The sequence below is a fragment of the Prunus dulcis genome, chromosome 4 (assembly GCF_902201215.1).
Source record: "Prunus dulcis chromosome 4, ALMONDv2, whole genome shotgun sequence".
In the NCBI taxonomy this organism is placed as follows: Eukaryota; Viridiplantae; Streptophyta; class Magnoliopsida; order Rosales; family Rosaceae; genus Prunus; species Prunus dulcis.
The window spans coordinates 14352855-14371904 of record NC_047653.1 but is presented as its reverse complement, the minus strand read 5'-3'; the positions used below and the strand labels follow the sequence as shown (position 1 = coordinate 14371904).

The 19050-nt window shown below is 36.0% G+C and overlaps 4 protein-coding genes across 6 annotated transcripts; 2 read left to right on the top strand and 2 right to left on the bottom strand.

Moving 5' to 3' along the window:
- The first annotated feature begins 268 nt into the window (after nucleotides 1–268).
- LOC117624658 (trigger factor-like protein TIG, Chloroplastic) lies at nucleotides 269–5224 on the top strand. Its single transcript, XM_034356037.1, has 13 exons — nucleotides 269–598; nucleotides 698–781; nucleotides 882–1010; nucleotides 1277–1365; nucleotides 1581–1764; nucleotides 2024–2114; nucleotides 2229–2383; nucleotides 2770–2862; nucleotides 2963–3055; nucleotides 3769–3849; nucleotides 3955–4104; nucleotides 4292–4387; nucleotides 4837–5224. The coding sequence occupies exons 1-13, from the start codon at nucleotides 317–319 to the stop codon at nucleotides 4912–4914; spliced, it is 1605 nt and encodes a 534-aa protein (XP_034211928.1). The 5' UTR covers nucleotides 269–316; the 3' UTR covers nucleotides 4915–5224.
- Nucleotides 5225–7870: 2646 nt separating this feature from the next.
- Nucleotides 7871–9674, top strand: LOC117625447 (GDSL esterase/lipase At4g26790). The gene is made up of 3 exons (XM_034357000.1): nucleotides 7871–8600; nucleotides 8889–9378; nucleotides 9481–9674. Exons 1-3 carry the CDS (start codon nucleotides 8235–8237, stop codon nucleotides 9672–9674), a joined length of 1050 nt encoding a protein of 349 aa, XP_034212891.1. The 5' UTR covers nucleotides 7871–8234.
- Nucleotides 9675–10444: 770 nt separating this feature from the next.
- Nucleotides 10445–12196, bottom strand: LOC117625753 (upstream activation factor subunit UAF30). 3 transcript variants are annotated; one of them, XM_034357295.1, is made up of 3 exons: nucleotides 12082–12196; nucleotides 11435–11640; nucleotides 10445–10814 (listed from the first exon to the last, which is right to left on the bottom strand). In XM_034357295.1, the coding sequence occupies exons 2-3, from the start codon at nucleotides 11606–11608 to the stop codon at nucleotides 10686–10688; spliced, it is 303 nt and encodes a 100-aa protein (XP_034213186.1). In that variant the 5' UTR covers nucleotides 11609–11640; nucleotides 12082–12196; the 3' UTR covers nucleotides 10445–10685. The 3 variants fall into 3 exon arrangements, with proteins under 3 accessions (XP_034213186.1, XP_034213188.1, XP_034213189.1); XM_034357297.1 differs by having other exon boundaries at nucleotides 11839–12095; XM_034357298.1 differs by lacking the exon at nucleotides 12082–12196 and adding an exon at nucleotides 11786–11806.
- A 420-nt stretch (nucleotides 12197–12616) lies between these two features.
- Nucleotides 12617–18235, bottom strand: LOC117626361 (EH domain-containing protein 1). Its single transcript, XM_034358025.1, has 16 exons — nucleotides 18037–18235; nucleotides 17823–17902; nucleotides 17256–17324; nucleotides 17093–17150; nucleotides 16830–16885; nucleotides 16664–16706; nucleotides 16519–16580; nucleotides 15731–15844; nucleotides 15472–15574; nucleotides 15319–15368; nucleotides 14314–14442; nucleotides 13982–14233; nucleotides 13787–13866; nucleotides 13540–13666; nucleotides 13188–13331; nucleotides 12617–13116 (listed from the first exon to the last, which is right to left on the bottom strand). The coding sequence occupies exons 1-16, from the start codon at nucleotides 18119–18121 to the stop codon at nucleotides 12931–12933; spliced, it is 1638 nt and encodes a 545-aa protein (XP_034213916.1). The 5' UTR covers nucleotides 18122–18235; the 3' UTR covers nucleotides 12617–12930.
- Nucleotides 18236–19050: the final 815 nt, after the last annotated feature.

Below are 19050 nucleotides of genomic sequence, written 5' to 3'. Positions count from 1 at the left end.
GCTCGAGTTGAGCTCGATTTCAATGATCGTGTTAGGCTTGAGCCTGATCACCATACATTTTCTCCAATTTCAATCCCTCCCTAGCTAACATAAATGATAGTGGATGATTATTTCATCTAATGTCTCCATTGAAGGACAATTGTGAATAAAAAAGAAAGAAATAACAGAGATGGCTAAGGGAAAACGTTGTCGTTTGAGTTCTTTCTTTTGTTGGATAATCCCCAATTTGCCCTCTATCTTTCAAGTTAGCTAGCTGGGTTCTCTGAGCTCAGTCTTTAGTTCCACAGAGAGAGAGACCAAAGGAAGAAAAGGAACAATGGAGCTCTGTATGAGTCTCGTCAATGGTGGCTCCATCTCTGTCGTCAACGTAAAACCTTCTCTCCTTTCACGCTCTCTTCCTGTTCGTAAAAACCCCATTTCTCTTCAGTCCTACACTTGTCTTAGACCCCCTTCTCTTTCCCGCCAATTCCAAGCTTCCCAATTCGCTGTTTCGGCTTCTCCTTCTTCCTCTTCTTCTTCTTCCACGGCTCTCAGCTCCGAGAAAGACCAGCTTCCAGCGGACATCGTTGTCACAGAGACCCAAGAACCCAATTCCAGAGTAATTTTCTTTAGTTGCCAATTTTCTTTTAATTCCCAAATTTTGGTTTTAATTCTCATTTTTGTGTGGTTAATATCTCTCTCTGTAATCTTTGTGCAGGTTAAGTTGAGCATACAAGTACCACCAGAGGTCTGTGATGACTGTTACAAAAGGGTTATAGACGAGTTCATGAAGCAAGCCAAGGTTTCTTTGATTATATTTCTTCTGCATTGTTTTCATTTAGCTTGAGAGGAGTTAAAGTTCAATTTGATGGACTTTTTTTTGGGCTTTTCAATGTCCACAGGTTCCGGGATTTCGGCCTGGAAAGAAGGTGCCTGAGAGTATTCTTGTGAGTCATGTTGGGAAGAAAAGTGTACAGAAGGCTGCAGTTGAATCTATTTTGAGGAGGACCCTTCCACATGCCATGTCTTCGGTATGTTAGGACTATATTGTGAATTAATTTTTGTTAAAACATATAGTTGCTTAAATTCTTGTAATTGCAAGTTCATGTTGGGGTTTAGCTTATTGGCAATGGCTTCAGAGTTACAATGTTGCAGCATTTTTACAATCATAACCCCTTAGAACATATAACAAGAACATCATTTATTTCTTATGAAAGAACCTAATGAAATGTCTAACAAAACCCCCTTTAGCATTCTTGAGTCCTCAACTGAAGGTTGACCTGTTCTTATTTTACAGGTCACAGGCACGCCTTTGAGAGACTCAGTCCGTATTGTAACCAGATTTTCAGATATGGAGCAGGCCTACTCTTCTCTCAATTCTCTCAGGTTGATAGTTCAGATATTTTTCGAGTTACATTTTCACTTGCTATTTGATACTCCTAATTATTTCCACCTCAAAGTACCGTATTACATGCAACATCTCCCCTCACAGTTTGTTAAGAGGAGATGCATGTATTAAAGGAGATTTGATTATGTCAACCGGTATTTGTCTTCCGATTAGATCAATCATATCATGCTCATCAGTTTGACTTGTACTCCAGATATGATGTGATTGTTGATATAGCACCGGAAGTGAAATGGATTCCTGAGAATGGATACAAGAATTTGAAGGTCGTTGTTGAGATAGACAGTGACATAGATGCACAAAAAGCTTCTGAGCAAGAATTAAGACGCCGCCATAAGTCCCTAGGTTCATTGAGAATTGTAACTGACAGAGGTCTACAGGTGAGTCAAGTTCAAGTTACTTTTGTTTTTTCTTTTTTATATTATTATGTGAAAAATATTTACTTGTTTGATTTGTTTGCTGGGATAAATGCTTAAAAGTTATAATTTGGATTCTATTCAACATTTGAAAGACATTGATACTATCGCTTGGATTAGAGTATCATATTTGTTGAGTTTCAGTTGAGCTTCCAAACCAAGTTCCTTGCATCTCCTACTTGTTGTATGACGTTTGTAACTTACAAAGTTGAGACTCCTACAGATCGGTGATCTTGCTGTCCTTGATATATCTGCAACAACCATAGATCAAGATGAATCAAATGTTAAAAGTATTCCATCCGCTGAGAGTAAAGGTGTGCCAATATGCACTTAATCTTCTGCAGTTCTGTTAATGATAATTCTTTTTTTCGTCCAAGTGATGCATTTTTATTGCAGAGGCATCTCTCAACTTTATTTTCCATGTGAAGGTTATCATTTTGATACGGAAGATGGTGATAAAGTAGTTCCTGGTTTCCTCGATTCGATAATTGGAATTCAACGAGGTGAAACAAAGTCCTTTCCACTGGTATTTCCTGAATCATGGACACAAGAAGATCTTCGAGGAATTCATGCTCAATTCAAAGTGAGCGCTATCCTGTTTTCTGGAAGTCCACATGGTTTACCAAAAGAACTTACAAGAAACAATAGGCATCCATATAAATCTTTTCTTCTTTTACTGTTGAACTGGCCCCTCAGTTTGCAACTACATGGAAATCTGATTATTCCCAATATTCTAAGCTAAACAAATTAAAATAATAAAATATTTTATCTTATTTTATTGTATGTCTTGATTTCTGTCCAAATGAAAGTCTTCCTTAGTTATCCTGAAATATTCATGATTGGAATGTGGATTTGGAAAAGTTGTGATAATATCTTACAACTACAAGATTTCTCTTAGTTTTACCATATATGTGTCAAAAGACTATAGATGAAACTCTTCCCTTTTTTCTTCTTTTCTTTCTCCTTTAGGTTGAATGCAAGGAATTATTTTACAGAGATTTACCCGAATTGGATGACTCCCTTGCTGAAAGGCTTCTCCCTGGAGGCGCCAGCCTGAAACAGGTAGCCAGTATGAAATTTTAAATATTCTCAATGAAGTGATGCTTGAAAATTGTACTGTGTTCAACACTAAAAAGATAATTTCTGCTGTACGAATGTCCAGGTCAAGGAATCATTGTTGCAAAAATTCCTGGAAGTGGAACAAACAGCTAGAGAGCAAGCAGCTGATAATGCCATTCTAGATCAGCTTTGCAAGGTGCTTTTAAGTTCTAAAATGTTCATCTTGAAGATTACATTGATCTTTTGCAACCTTCAGTTGGGTTTTGCCTCACTGAAACAGGGCTTTGCATATATTATGTAATTGTCAACTTTTGCAATAAGCTGTGAATTTGAACTGTTAGGTATTTCCCATTTCTATGGATGATGTGATGGGTCAATTATCTGCTTTACTGGTGCTAATGGTAGCAGCCGTGGAATTTTCCATTGGTTTAGCCTTTTTTGTTATTACTTTCCAAGTCGGAGGAGCTATTTCTGTATAATTTATTAATAGCAATCAAACTTAAACATGACTCCTAGATTTCATCTATGCGCACACATGCATGCACCCATGTTGTTGCATGACAATTTCAAGGAAGTTTTGTGGATTTGTGCTGGTCAACATGTTTGCATGAATTCCAGAAGTCCCATGATTTGACATGATACCATTCCACTTCTTCACGTGTTTAATTCTTATTGGTGGAAACCTTGATTATTATAAGATGGATGTTAATTTAAAATTTGTATATTTCAAACTAAGACCTGTGTTCCTCTCGCTTAGTATTATATTATTTAGCCCACAAAGGAGACGCATATAAGGCCTATTCGCAGTTAAACATTTGAAGTGTCAGACCTGTTGACATGTAAACATATCAAGTGTCCTGTTAAATGGGAACTTCAACCTTCATAATAATTGTGTCTTGTTGTTTGTAGATGGTAGAGGTTGACATTCCTCAGTCCTTTTTTGAGGAGCAAGGTAGGCAGCTTTATGGAGCCAGACTTTTGGAGATACAGGTGAGTCGGATTTACTTTTATTGCATGTGTGTGTGTTTTGTGAGCATGATGTGCCTGCATTTTGCAGTTCACATCTTTTATGTTTTGGTTGTCATGGTTGTGCAGGCAAATATAAAATTAAATGAACAGCAATTGGCTTCTCTGTCAAGTAAGAAGGCTGTAGATGAGTATCTTCTAAACCAGAAGGAGAACATTACACATATGATAAAACAGAGTCTGGCTGTTGGAGACATATATAAACGTGAACATTTGCAGGTAATTAACTTTGTATTACATATTATTTGCCCATAACTATTCTTGTGTCGGTCTTGTTGTTTGTGTTGTTTTCCTGCTTGGTAGAATCGGCTTCACAAAAAATAACTGGTGTGCTACACAACATATTTTAACTGAAAAACTATTTATCGCTTGGTCACATTAATATGTAGTCTGTTTGTTTTTGCAGCTTTCAACAGAGGAGCTTGTCAAAGAAGTTGAAAATTCCATTGCCGAATTCAAACGTCAAAAACAAGATTATGATGAAGAACGCGTTAGGGGACAGGTCAGAATATGCCACCCTGTTAGCAAAGCAGACTGCAATTTCTTTTAGTTTCAATTGCCTTCACAATGAGCTTTCTGTAATCTTGATTACTTGAGCTGCCTGAATATACGTAAAAATAAAACTAATCTTGCTTTTAGTTTAAATTTTCATTTTTCAAACCAATTTGATAACTCTTCTTTCTCCCTTCACTTCTATCATCTCTTTTCTCACATTTCTATCCATTTTATTTCTCTATATTTATTAATTAATAAATAAATAAACAAGAAAGTTTCCAAACTGACCCAAAATGTTCTTCAATATTTTTGTCTTTTTACATCTTTGAGTTTTTCCCCCTTGCTTTTACTAAGGGCAGTTCCCTTATCTGGTACCGATTTCTAAATTTCTGATATGGCATATAGGTAACAGAGTTGCTGATACACTTAAATAATTTCTCTTGCAAAAATTTTCAGGTTCAAGAAATTTTAGAGGGAGCAAAGGTGCTTGAATGGTTGAGAGCGCATGCAGAGATTCAGTATATAACTAGATGACAGAGAGGATAAGGCATGTCTCTGTTTGTGCTTATGAGTAAGTTCCAAAGGTTCAGACGATGTTGATGGAGGCTAGTCATGTTTTGAGGGAGGTTTCCTATGATGATGCCCTGCCACATTCTAGCAGACATACCTTGAAGCATGCCTAAAAATGACCCTGGTTAATTTGTTGGATTTAGGGCCTTTAGATTGAGATTTCAATTGTTTGATGAGTGAGTTCAATTCTTGTGTTTCGATATGAAATTTTTTCTATGTAAATCCAGTCTTAATCAATACAATATCTGGTTTTAAAGGAAGCTTGTTTCATGTAGAGAAGCATCATTCCAATTTTATTATTGCTAATAATATATGCATTAGATAACATCACATTACTGTCAAAAACATATACAGGAAGAATTTTGACACAAGCAGGACTTAATGATGGCATGTAAGCAACTGACCCCATCAAATTAAGCAATACCTTGAAGCATGCCTAAAATTGACCCTGCTTAATTTGTTGGGTTTAGGGCCCTCAGTTTGCAAATACATGGAAATCTGATTATGCCCAATATTCTAAGTTGTGATAATATCTTAAACGACAAGATTTCTCTTAGTTTTACTATATATGCGTCAAAAGACTAAAGATGAAACTCTTCCCTTTTTTTCTTTTCTTTCCCCTTTTTATTTTTATTTTTTTGAGGACCTTTCCTATTGGAAGGGACGATAGCATATTAAACTCACACACACAACACGGATGCTAAGACTCGAACCCAGGACCTTGCCTAAGGGAGTAAATACTCAAAACCACTACACTAGTGGGTCCTTTAGGTTGACTGCAAAGAATTATTTTACAGAGATTTACCCAAATTGGATCTGAATGGCTTCTCCCTGAAGGCACCAGCCTGAAACAGGTGGCCAGTATGAAACAGATCCCAACATGTTCTTCAATGCTTTTTCTTTCCATCTTTGACCCTTTTTCCCCTTACTGTTTTACTAGGACCGGTTTCCTTATCTGGTTTTCTAAATTACTGATATGACATAACAGGTAACAGAGTTACTGACAATTAATCATTTATGTTCCAAAATTGTGCAGGTTTAAGAAAATTTTAGATTGAGCAAAGGTGCTTGAATGGTTGAGAGAGAATGCAGAGATTCAGTACATAACCAGATGGCGGAGAGAAGAAAGCATGCCTGCATTTTGCGCGTATGTAGGTTCGAAAGTTTTAGAGGATGGTTTGAGCTGACACGGTTTGAAGTATGTGTATAATCACCTTGGTTTTTGGGTTTTAGGGCTTTAGGGCCTTTAGATTGAGAAGCACGAGCGTTTGATAAATGAGTTAAATACTTTTTTTTTTCAGGTATAGCCGCGCGGCTGTACTTTTACTGTTTAAAATTTTGAATGTATATAGCCGATCGGCCATACTAATTTTTTTATTTTAAAACCAAGTATAGCCGAGCGGCTATACGATTTATTCAAAAAAATATTTATAAAAAAAAAAGGCCAGGACCTCAAAGTTATCTTGAAGTGCTGATCATTCATGCCCAAGACTAGCCACTAGCTATTTAATATACTCACAATTGAATTTGCTTTAGTCAATGACTAGAAGTATGAAGTCTCCACCTTTATATTTCAAATTTCATCAAAGATAGTATATTTCAAATTTCATCAAAGATAGTAGTTGAATTCAGGTAAGTAGTCTAAACTACTCTAATTTTTAAAAAGAAAAATTAAATTTGACTAAAGAAACCGGTTCACTATATTGACCAACTAATCCGGCTCATATCTACAAACACAAAAACATGGTTGAACCTTTCAATTAATCACCTAATCATCCAACTGAGGAAGATTTAACCATACGATCCCTGATCCATGGGAAGCACCACGTTGGGTCATGAACATGTATGCGTTATTTATCCAACTGGTGCAGATGTTGAACCGGTGCGTCACATTGAAATTGTGATCCATTTGTTTCATTCTTGGAAACTTATGCTACACTACACTACAACCACAAGAAACTCCTCCTGTTTTTTGTTTTTTTTGTTGTAGGGTTGTTTTTGGTGGATCCAAATCCTCCTTTTCTCTTGTTAATCCTCAAAAGATGTATAATGTTATAATGGATTTTGAGTTTTATCGGTAAACTGATGGAATGAAAGAGATTTTTTAAAAGATGAATTTACATTTGAAATCAAGATTGTCAAGAAAATGAGAGGGGATTCAAATTGTTTTCAATCATTGCTACTCTGAGTTACGTTACGCTGCATAGAACTTGCTCCCACTCAATTCAATACATTACGAATTTAACATGGAATTATTTTGGATGGAGAGATAAATGCTCTTAACTACTTGAGTTACAAATCCTTTTCAATAAATTCTACTTATTATTTGACACAAATCTTCTGCAAATCACATGACCTTTTTTTATTTTTTTCATTTTTAAAATACAATCGATATTTTATTTTAATCTAATCTAAGCCCATATCTGCCAATGACCTTTGGGTTTCAACAATAATGAATGTGTTGAGTTACTGTTAAACACCAATAACTCGATTTTGACAGTAAAACATCTAATGGTACTGTAGTAATAATAATAATAATATTAAAAAAAGGCTAACATCATTTTACCTTCTCAAAGTTTGGGGTCATTCTTGAAATGAGCCACGTGGTTTTAATTTTGTTAATTTACACCCTAACGTTTTAAAATTCGACTAATTTACACGTTCCGTTAATTTGACCGCTTCGTCTTCTGTAAAGTGATGACGTGGCAGACGCTTCGTCTTCTGTAAAGTGATGACGTGGCAGACGCGGGGATCCACTTTTTTAGCATAAGTGTAATAAAATATGAAATTATTAAAAAATTCACCTTATATTGCCAAGTTTGGTCTTTGATTTGATAGCCTCACAGAATGTAATGGTCACCACCATCTGGAAATACCGTCAAAGTCAAGGCTTTAGGCATTGCTTGCTGGTTTAAGGATGAACAAAGAGGTCCAAGTAGGTTCAGCTACTTCACCTTGTATTATCCTAGAACCAGAAAAATCCTTATGATTCTAATTTATTAGGTTCAGCTAGAAATTATGTCATTTCCTGAAAGGGAAGCCTCTATTGTCCTTACCAAATTCCTCTTCCTCCATTGACTCGCATACAACACATCAAGAATCCACTCTTCTTTGCACTCAACGAAATTTAAGTCTCAACAAACTTCATCAACCTCCATTACCATTTGTATCGGCTTCTTCCATTTTCATTTCACTCCAAATCATTCTTACCAGCTTTGCCAACCATCCTGCTTCTGCATTTTTATATTCTGAACCAGTGAACTTGGAGCACTAAAGGAGAAAGGATGACAATTAAGGCCATTCAACGGTTCCTCCTAACCTATCTCCTTCTGGAAATCTCTATGGTGTCTGCAAAAGTTCCGGCAGTTATTGTGTTTGGAGACTCTACTGTGGATGCAGGGAACAACAACCAGATATCAACAGTCCTGAAGAGCGACTTTCAACCCTATGGTCGCGATTTCTTTGGAGGCCAGCCTACCGGACGCTTTTCCAATGGTAGGGTTCCAACAGACTTCATTTCTGAAGCTTTTATGATCAAGCCAACGATACCTGCATACTTGGATCCAAATTATACCATTAAGGATTTTGCTACTGGAGTTTGCTTTGCCTCTGCGGGAACTGGTTATGATAATGCCACTTCTGATGTGCTAGTAAGTAACATTATGACTCAACCTAGTACGCCTTATAAAGGCAACCGACCTTCGTGCCAAACAGAATCTCTCCTTCCCCCTCAAGTACGAAGTGGAAGGATAAGGTCGTAGGTTCCATACCTGAATGAACAGTTAAAGATAAAAAAATGATAATAACCTAATTTAGACACAGATCAGACACACTATAGACTATAGTTGTTTCCAACAATTTTCAGAAGTTCCTTTAATTTTTTTAGTTTATATTATAATCAATATAATATACTAAACCCTGCTGTACTGGTCTTGCAGTCTGTAATACCTCTTTGGAAGGAATTGGAGTACTACAAGAAATACCAGAAGGACCTGAGAAGCTATCTAGGCAATGATAAAGCTAATGAGGTTCTGGGAGAAGCACTTTACCTGCTCAGTATAGGAACTAATGATTTCGTAGAAAACTACTACGTAACTAAACGCAGATCATCAGAGTTTTCCATAGAGGAGTACCAAAATTTTCTAGCCGGAATTGCTGGAAATTTCATCACAGAGCTTTACCAGCTTGGAGCTCGAAAGATGTCTATAAGCGGCCTTCCCCCGATGGGTTGCCTGCCACTGGAGAGAACTACAAATATCTTGTCTGGGAGTGATTGTATTGAGGAGTACAATGATGTGGCTAGGATTTTCAATGAGAAGTTGCAGGGATTGATTGAAAAGCTCAGCAAGAAACTAGTTAGAATCCAACTTGTGCTTTCAAACCCATATGATATTCTCTTAGAAATCATTCAAAACCCAGCTACTTTTGGTGAGTTTTACTTTATGTTTTCACTATAGTACCCGTTGTAATGTCACTTACAGTTTGTGTACATGAAATAAAAAACAATGCGATAAATTTCCTATTTTGCAGGATTTGAAGATGCAGAAACAGCCTGTTGTGGCACAGGATTATTTGAGATGAGTTACATGTGCAATAAGATAACCCCATTCACATGTTCAGATGCAAATAAATATGTATTTTGGGACTCCTTCCATCCCACAGAAAAAACAAATGCTATTATTGCAGATCATGTATTCAGAAATTGCCTAGCTCAATTTTCATGAGAAGTACACAGTATAGAATGAGGTCTGTAACTGTCATTCTAGTAGTCTTGCCTTTGGTACTATCCACTTTAACTTGCATCAAGATATTTGTCTTCCATTTTTCTGAATCTAAATTTATCACCCACTAAGGTGCCATACACCATGAAAAATAGTGATAAAGTGAAGCAAAAACAACAATGAAGGTTACCACAGTGGTTGTGGCCCTCCCCCTTCCACCCCGCTTGGCACCCAGGATCGAAACCCCAGGGTTTCTTCCCTCCCAATGTAACCAAAAAAAAAAAAAAAAACATAAATGAAGAGTTTATTCATTTAGCAGATGGGCGGATGATTTAAAGCAAAATCACATTACCTTTTGAATGAGGTCTGTAATTGTCATTCTAGTAGTCTTGCCTTTGGTACTATCCACTTTATCTTGCATCAAGATATTTGTCTTTCATTTTTCCGAATCTAAATTTATCACCCACTAAGGTGCCATACAGCATGAAAAATAGTAATAAAGTGAAGCAAAAACATCAATGAAGAGAGTCGAGTGGGGTTACGACAGTGGTTGTGGCCCTCCCCCTTCCCCCCTGCTTGGCACCCAGGATCGAAACCCCAGGGTTTTTTGCTCAATGTAACCAAAAAAAAAAACATCAACGAAGAGTTTATTCGTTTGGCAGATGGGCGGATGATTTAAAGAAAAATCACATTACCTTTTGAAACTGCCGTGAAGATCTTACAATATCATATTGTCATCAACGAAGAGTTTATTCGTTTGGCAGATGGGCGGATGATTTAAAGAAAAATCACATTACCTTTTGAAACTGCCGTGAAGATCTTACAATATCATATTGAACAGCAAGTAAAAGGGGTTGGACTTGAAAAAAGAACACAACATAAAAACTGCTGACTGAGACTACAATTACTCATGATATAGTTTCTGACAACATCAAGTACCTAGAGTTGTAGAAATGCTTCTCAGGAAAAAGATTACTGTGGGGGGAAGTATGCACCTCAACCTGAACTGAAAAATCACTTCTGCTCTTTGGGGAAGTGGAGCTTGATCAGTGCAGGAAGCTCACATAACTCAACCTGAGGCTTGCCCAACAGAATACCCTTCAACTTTTCATCACATTTGACCACATTCTTGTTGTTTGGATCCTAGGCAAGCACACAATTTCCTGATCAGTATTAAAATAGGTTCATATATGAAAGCAATGAAACTGAGTTGCACAGTTAGAATCAATAAAAGTAAGTACGCAAGGTGAAAGATAATATATTCTCTCCCATTTGCTTCTTAGACTCGCAAGAAACATCAGCAACAAGAAGCCCAAGCACATTTATACTAGAGCCCCTACCTTCTACATTGACAGAGATGGCAAATAGTGGGTTGACAAGAGTGGAACTTTATTGAGAAATAAATTTCACAAACAACCTGCATAAGCACAAAACCAGTTTTATATGACTGGTTCACAAACTAGGCTTCTCCTCTCAATGCAACAACACAGCGGAACTAACAATCTTGCTGACTCTGCTAATTGACTGTTAACAACCTTGCTGTGATTAGTGGACGGAGCTTCGTAAATTTAGGCTCCTAACAATTTCGATAATTAAACAAATACTAAGAAACTTATTCTTATTACAACCTAACAGAAAACATGAAGCACTATAACTAAGACAAAACAACACAGAAAGATAGATACAGCACCATATCACTGAATACAACTGATTGTTCTTTAATTTAGAAGGACATACAGGTTGCTTATCTTAAGAAAAGGAACCTGTAAATTGTTGTCCTTGATGTATGACCAGACACGCATGAAGCATCCAAGATGAGAAATCTGAGACTGACCCACGAACTCCCGCAGCGTCGAAGGAAGATTTACGAGGTCAATCAAGTTGGCCAGCTTCTTTGGGTTATCTGTGATGGCCTTCTTCAACCTTGGTGGCAACATTGCTCTCACTCACTCCTGGATCAACTTTCTTTCTGAAATTCAGAAACCAGTGGCCCAGTAAAGTCAGAGAGTAAATTCACTCAGTAGCATAAGCTTTTACAATAGTCATTCAAAAAGCGTTTATGTTTTGCACTTAAACTGCTCAATTAAATATTATTTCTCTTTTGTCTGCTTAACTAAGTTTGTGCAGTTACGTGCATGGTGTAAGTTCTTCTCACTAGTTTGAATACCAGCTAAGCGTAAGCAAGCAGAGCTTTCAGAGGAATTTTATCGAACACCTGGTGTTCTATCAAGACCGACTCCCACATCCACAAGAACAAACATCTAAAAGAAAAAAAAGCGGATATAGATGACAGTGAATTCAGCTCAGATTTCGAATTGAAAAGAAAAAGCTATCATAGAGTTAATTATAAAAACGACGGCAGTGACTATTTTATGACATGTTTGAATAGAGAAATTGCAAGCCACTTTACCTAAAGAGGTGCAGTGCAGACAAAGGGTCTATTTTGCTATCTTTAAAATTCTGCTTCTAGGGCTGTACGTGTGCGAGGGATGCAAATAATTTTTTTTCATTTTCTTTCTCTTATTATTCTTTAGGCTTTATGGGCTAATAATTTACTTCGAATTGAATGTGAAATGTTATTTTAATCTTTTTAAACATTGAATTCCACTATTATTTACTCTTTCTAAAAAATTTATTCATCATATGAATTCTATTTATTTTTAAAAATATAATAAAATAATATGATATTTGACGTTTTAAATGGACTTCAAATTTTTACAGAGTGTCGAATTGCCACTTAAGTCAAATTCAAATTTCAGGCGAACTAAAATTTGAAGTTTCAAGATTGTTAGCTCAAGGGTGATTATCATTTTTAAACGAAAATTATAATTGCTCCACGAAGCTACGATTGGAAAATTTTATGGAAAAAGAACTCAACTAAAGCACAAATCCTCAAGGACTAAAGATGATGGATCTTCCTTATCAACAAAAAATAAAATAAAATGAACCTCTAAGGAATAAAAATATATATAATTTATTTCATTCACAGATAAGTTTTATTCTTTGGAACTATAATAACAGAGACAAATGTTTTAGCCTGCACTTGGTCCCAAGTCTTCCCCCAACGGAAAATGACATTACAAATAAGGAGACTGCCTCACAAATCTTGTACAATCTAAACCCCCGGGAAAACTCAAATATGAGTTGAAATCATATACTGCAGCAAATACTGAGATGCTCAAGAAGAGCAATGCTCCTTCGACTTATACACTTCGAAGCAACCGTAGTTCATGATACTTTTCGGAGCTGTTTTCACCCATTAGCCATATGGATTTCTGAAATTCTTCAAGAGTTCAGGAATATCATAACCCAGCATTTCATCGACGGCTTCTATCATTTTAGGCTTCAACTTCTCGAATTTGTCGATGTTGTAACCACTCAAGATGTCCCGGAAGTGGTCAACATCCGGGAAATCCCCTGGAGGTAGATGGAACTCCCTCTGAACCTGTGTACAGTAACTTAAGTGTGAGCATATAGAGTAGGGCCTGCACACATACGGGAGCGAGGGAATACTACCTTTCCAAATTCATCTTCCAAATTATCAATAAGCCTCTGTTGAGTCTTAGCTTTCCCCAACATAGCAGGCATCTCCTTCTTTAAATGACTAATTATGTAAGCGTGTATCTTGGCGGCTCGGGCACGCTTCACAAATTCATTGATCTGTGAAAATAATTGTCATCAAAATTCCGTTCAAAAGGCATCTGCAAGAATTGTTCGGTTGCTAAAAAGAAATGAAAAATGGGGCTCAACCTAAGTTACAGCTATAAAATTGCACCCCTACAATAAGCTTATTTAAAATTTGCAAATAAATTAACCTGAGTGCAACTTGATAAAGAAATGTCACGCTAAGTAAATATAACAAACTCACCCTGCGATCACATGACTTCTTTGGAATATCCTTTAAATCAGCAAGAAGATCCTCCTGTTCCTTTTCAAAGAGTTCTTTCCCAACCGGACCAGTAGCAGCCTCATTTACAGGTTTGTCATTGAATGAGCTGCAAAAGATAAATTAGTTTGCAACGACTGAAAAAAGGAATTTACTAGGAAACATCGGAATCTATTATAAACCATGGGAATATTTCCATGGAATTAATGCCTAAGGATGGAGAGGGTACCCAATATAAACTCGCATGACCTCAGGAGTATTAAGAACCTTCCCAAGTGACCACATCAAAGCTCCATAAACCCTCATCAACTGAATACCATGAATAAAGAATGATTTGATCATAACATCCAATGACCTAATTAAATGCCTAAAAGAACATGTAGAAGAAAAATCATCAACAGATCCATATCTTGCATATACTTACTTGTTGGGTGTCAATTTGATCTGCCTTGTTCAGAACAACACGAATTTTATCGTCGTGACCATGTAAAGATGAAATCACGCGCTTGAATTCATCACTAACATCAAGTTTGTGAGGATCAAACAAAAGTAGAATAAGGTCGCACTTTGCAGCAAACCACGAAGTTACCCCAGTAAAATCGTAGGCTCGTTGTGTCCGCTGCTTCTCTCCAGATAAAACGCCAGGAGTATCCACAAAAGTAATGTGTTCTAGCAGCTTGGATATAAAAAGGAGTAAGCTTTAGTGTTTCAAAGGAAAATTTGGAAAATTCAAGGTGATTGTGAAAGATAACTCACAGAATGTGGCATTTGAGAGCACTCAAACTTTGACAAGAATGCTGTTCCAAATTTTGTGAGACCACTGAATGGCATGTCAGCTTGAACGGCAATGGTATTCCCAGGAACACTTCTTCCATCAGGCCCTGACTACATGGAAGCAGAATTAACTAGTTAAACAATATTAAATTCAGAAACATTAACAGAAAAAGAAAAACAATATTAATGGAATTTGGAAAATTTGTATTCGCTACAAATGTGAGGAAACCAAATCTCAGGATCTTCTCTAAAACATCAATTTCTGTACTAGTGACAGCCAAAAAGCTACTAGTTTCGTTTCTTGAAATTCACATGTACAACTGCTAAGCCTCAAGTAAGCACTTTCAAGAAATGCAAGAAATTTGTTTTATTGAACAGTGGCCAGAAACACAAAATGTCCCTCAGCTTCTCTCTCCTTCAAATTCCTAGAACTAGGTAGAAAAAAATTCCTAGAACTTGGCTAATAATATGTTAGTACTCTATCCAGACTCTTGACATACTGCCAAGCTGCTCAGCAATCTGCTTTCCATTTCTGAACTCATGACTAGTATCACAGACTATTTCCACCAACAGAAACCAGACCCAAAAACAGACTTTTTTCTGTTCTTGAAAAACAAAATACCAGCCTTGATATGTAGGGCAAAATGCAAAATGGTATTTCCTAACAGTAAAACTTAACAATTTCACAATTAAAAATGAAGGTGTACAATCAGATACAAGAAAAGCAAGCATAATAAATCACCTTTTCTCACGCACACAGGGGAGGTACCAATTAATATTATCACTAAACTATCAATAACTAATAGAACACTCAGAATGGTAATAAAATGGTAGTTTCTAACATTGCTACTAAGCCCCTATACAGCCTTATTATATATATGTCTTTTAAACTTAAATGCAACCATATAAACATTTAGTTTAACTTTCAGTCGCTAAGTAATTCAAGACTGTTAATGACAACACGAAAGGAGATAAATTTGCAATTACCATAACAACAACAAATCTATCTGTTGTAGGCTCCGGACCAATGTGAGCTCCTGTCAAAAGGCAAATGAGATAAGAGATGAAATATATCAAAAAACTTTCTATGCAAGACACAAACAATTATGAAAAGATACACTTGCACAGAGGATAACTTGCCTGGATAACTACTTTTGAGCAAATGTTTAATGAACGTTGTTTTCCCAGTGGAGTATTGACCCAATAGCATAACCATGGGTTTGGCATCAAAATCACTATTTGTCTGAAAATTATGCAAATAAACATCAATTGATAACTATAGCATGCCATAATTAGATAAAAGTTCAAGAGCATCCAAGAAAAAAATGAAATTAAACTAAGAGTGCCTGGGCATTAAATCTGATGAAAGAACTAGAAGAAACGCCTACTGCTCACTCACCAGTAATGGGGATACAAAATCGTTAAACCGGTAAGTAACTTCTAAGGGCTTCAGCTTCTGAACATACAGTCTCTTCAACCCATCAATAATTGATGTTACGGAAGAAAGTGGTACCTAAAATATGCCAAAAGAATTTTGTTAATTTGTTAAACACAGTGCATAACCCATGTCTATCCAACAGTATAGCAAATTGCAATCTGTATGCACAGGAAAATTTTGCATCAACTCTACAATCAAAACATCACTCTCCAACCATGTTCTGCTTGTTCAAAATCGTCTGTTGTGAGCAGCATTCTCTTCATGTAAATATATAATTTTATATCATACATAAAAAATAAAAAATAAAAAAATTTATTATTTAAAAAAAAAACAAAACAAAACAAAAAGCACTCCTAAAACTGAACTATGTAAGCTTCTCTCCTTTACTTATTCACTAGTAACATGGCCTCTTCTAGCAGTTATTGTGAACATAGTCATAATTGACTCAAAACTTTCACATGTCCATTAGAAAACTCATCCTGATAAAAACATAAGTATTTCTGCTCAACAAGTATAACAACTCAGGAAGACTAGAATACCAAGTCAAAAAGTACATGGAAGCAATAATATCATAAATTACCCAGGCATTATGAAAAAGTAAACTTGATTTATCAAAATAAGACAATTCAAATTAGTACATAATAGAAAGAAGTTTAGGTGCAAAAACATTTACCAGGACTGTGAAAATCCTTCTTTCTGAGTATCAAGAAAGCAAAACATTGATTGCTCCAAAAATAAGAAACAAATACCTTTTTTGATGATTTTGAAGAAAACCAAAGCGCTGAAGGTGATTGCTCCACCACCACCGTACCTGCATGACTGCTTATTAGTAAATGCACAGCAAAAACAAAAGTAGCAACACACATCTCATAGTTAGGTCGGGAAACTCCTCACCATTTACTTCGTTTTCATTCACCTTGTGCAATTGCTTTTTCTTCTGAATAAATAAATAAGTAAACTAAGTCAATCATTTTGGCCAGATAAAAGCAATCAATTTATTATAAAGAACTACACAAAAAATGCGAGTAAAAGAGTAAGAAAGGTACAAATAGCTATATACCGCTAATAATGCATCCAAACCTTCCATAACAGGAGGATTGAGATTTTCCAAGTCAACTGAAACACAGGATAGCATTTCAAAGTTTAGGTTAACTGATTGTGCCAAACAAAATTTCAATTTTTTTTTTTTTTTGTTTTTTTTTAAAACAGCCATGCACTACTCATTTTCATGGACAAACAGACAGTTCAAACTGTCAACTTATACATGAGATTCTACCACTCCAAGCATGCCTTACAGAACAACGTCAAACTAAAGAAACCCACCATTGCTACTCAATAAATCATGTGAAATATCATGTCCACCTTGTGCGAGAGAAACTAGCTACAAATGAAAAGGCAATAACATGTCAGATTGCTATAAATCAAAATGTACGAGTATTGCTATCCAGGAAAAAAAAGAAGGAATTATAACAGTTAATAAAACAACCTGCATAGCGGCAACGAACTCACTGAAACCAAGATATCCCTGCCTCTTTGAATCGGCAATCGCCCACACCTTAGGAAAAGGAAAGCGCTTAGTAAGAAAAAGCCTCTATAAAGAATGATAGAAGCCTCTAAAATATGATATTTGACAAATGTAAACCCAAAATTCAAGTTACAAAATTTAACCCCGAAAAAGAATGAAGAGGGGGGTTTTGTGGTCCTTAACAAATGTAACATAACAGTTGGCATAGATCATAATCGTAAGCTTGAACTTAGCAAAGTAATCTAATATGAAAAACTTCAGGCCAACTTCAATGGATCTACTTATGCATTGTGTCACAAAACCTTTTGTATTGCTAAAAGGAAAAAGAAACCCACAATCCTAACAAAATGTATTTTGACAGAGAATAATCTAATGCATTAACTTAGTTAACAACACTAACCTATGTATGAAACATAAATTCATCAAATACCAATAGTGTCAAATTAAAGCAGAAATAACACTTTGAGGGAAAAGAAAACACTTGTTTGATAAATAAAACACTAAATAAATAAATAAACGCAAAATAACCTGCTTGAGATCTTGCCGATTCAGATTGGACATGCCGAAAAACTTTATAGCATCATTCCCCGTAATGCGGCCATCAGTGTCTGAACAAAACCACAGGGAAAAAAACTCAATACACAGTTGCTCAATTTTCTCGGGAACCAAACAAAAACTAAGAAAACAGTAGTTTTCATGGTAAATAATGCGAAGAAAACGTGTAGTGTAATTTACTACGAACCTGAATCAGCGAAGCGAAACCATTCCTGATAGATTTTCTGGTGCTCTTTGGAGCACGAACTGATCGGAACCGAAGAAATTTCCATATTCGTACGCAATCTGATCCAGGTGGCTTTTTGGATTTTGATTCAAAATTTTTGAAAAGAGAAACACTCTTGGAGGTTCTGTTTGTTTGTTTCTCTTTCCCAGGGGGTTTAATTGGCGTGAGAGTCCTGCAAACCGACGGAAAGGAGTTAAATCTTAACGGCACGACGTCGTTTTTGTGTTGGGTTGCCATGACATGACGTTTACTTTAATGGGGTCTTTAGAGAGTCAGGCCGTTAATCGACGGCGTGTTAGCTTCATTTTCGTAGCTGTATATATCACATCTGGCACGCGAAAAAATAGAGAGAGATTTGGGGACTTGTTGTTCTCTTCCCTAAAAGAAATTAAATATCGTACAAATACCGCCATGTCACGTGTTGTTATTAATCAACGTATTATAATATGAAAGAATGACTAAACTCGTATGTTACTAATCTATGATATAGTATTATTAAACTGTTACTCCGTATGTGTAACATCTAACATGCAGAAAACGTTTTTGAGGTCACTGCATTCGACAGTCACAGGTATAGGTACCTTTATTAAGATGATCAAACAGAATGTGGTTAACTACCACAGCAGGACAATTATAGTATTAAATTTGGGCGTGTTTGTTAATTAGCAACTGCATTGGTTGTACGATAAATGTAATTCTTTTTTTTTCTTTTTTAAATGAAGATGAGAAATTAGAGTTGATTTAATGGGTGTATTAATTATTTGAACATAATTAGTGACAAATATCTATAACTACAGAGTATCTTCAAGACGCCAACTTTTCTGAAGCATTTTCAATCTTAAGCTTGAAATATTTGATTTGAAATATTATAAATATTAGTGATTTAGAATATTTCAAATAGAGTGTTACGAGTCGATTCAAGTTTGGAATGTAGTTTTACCAAATGTTTTTTAATGTATATAGAATTGAATCAAA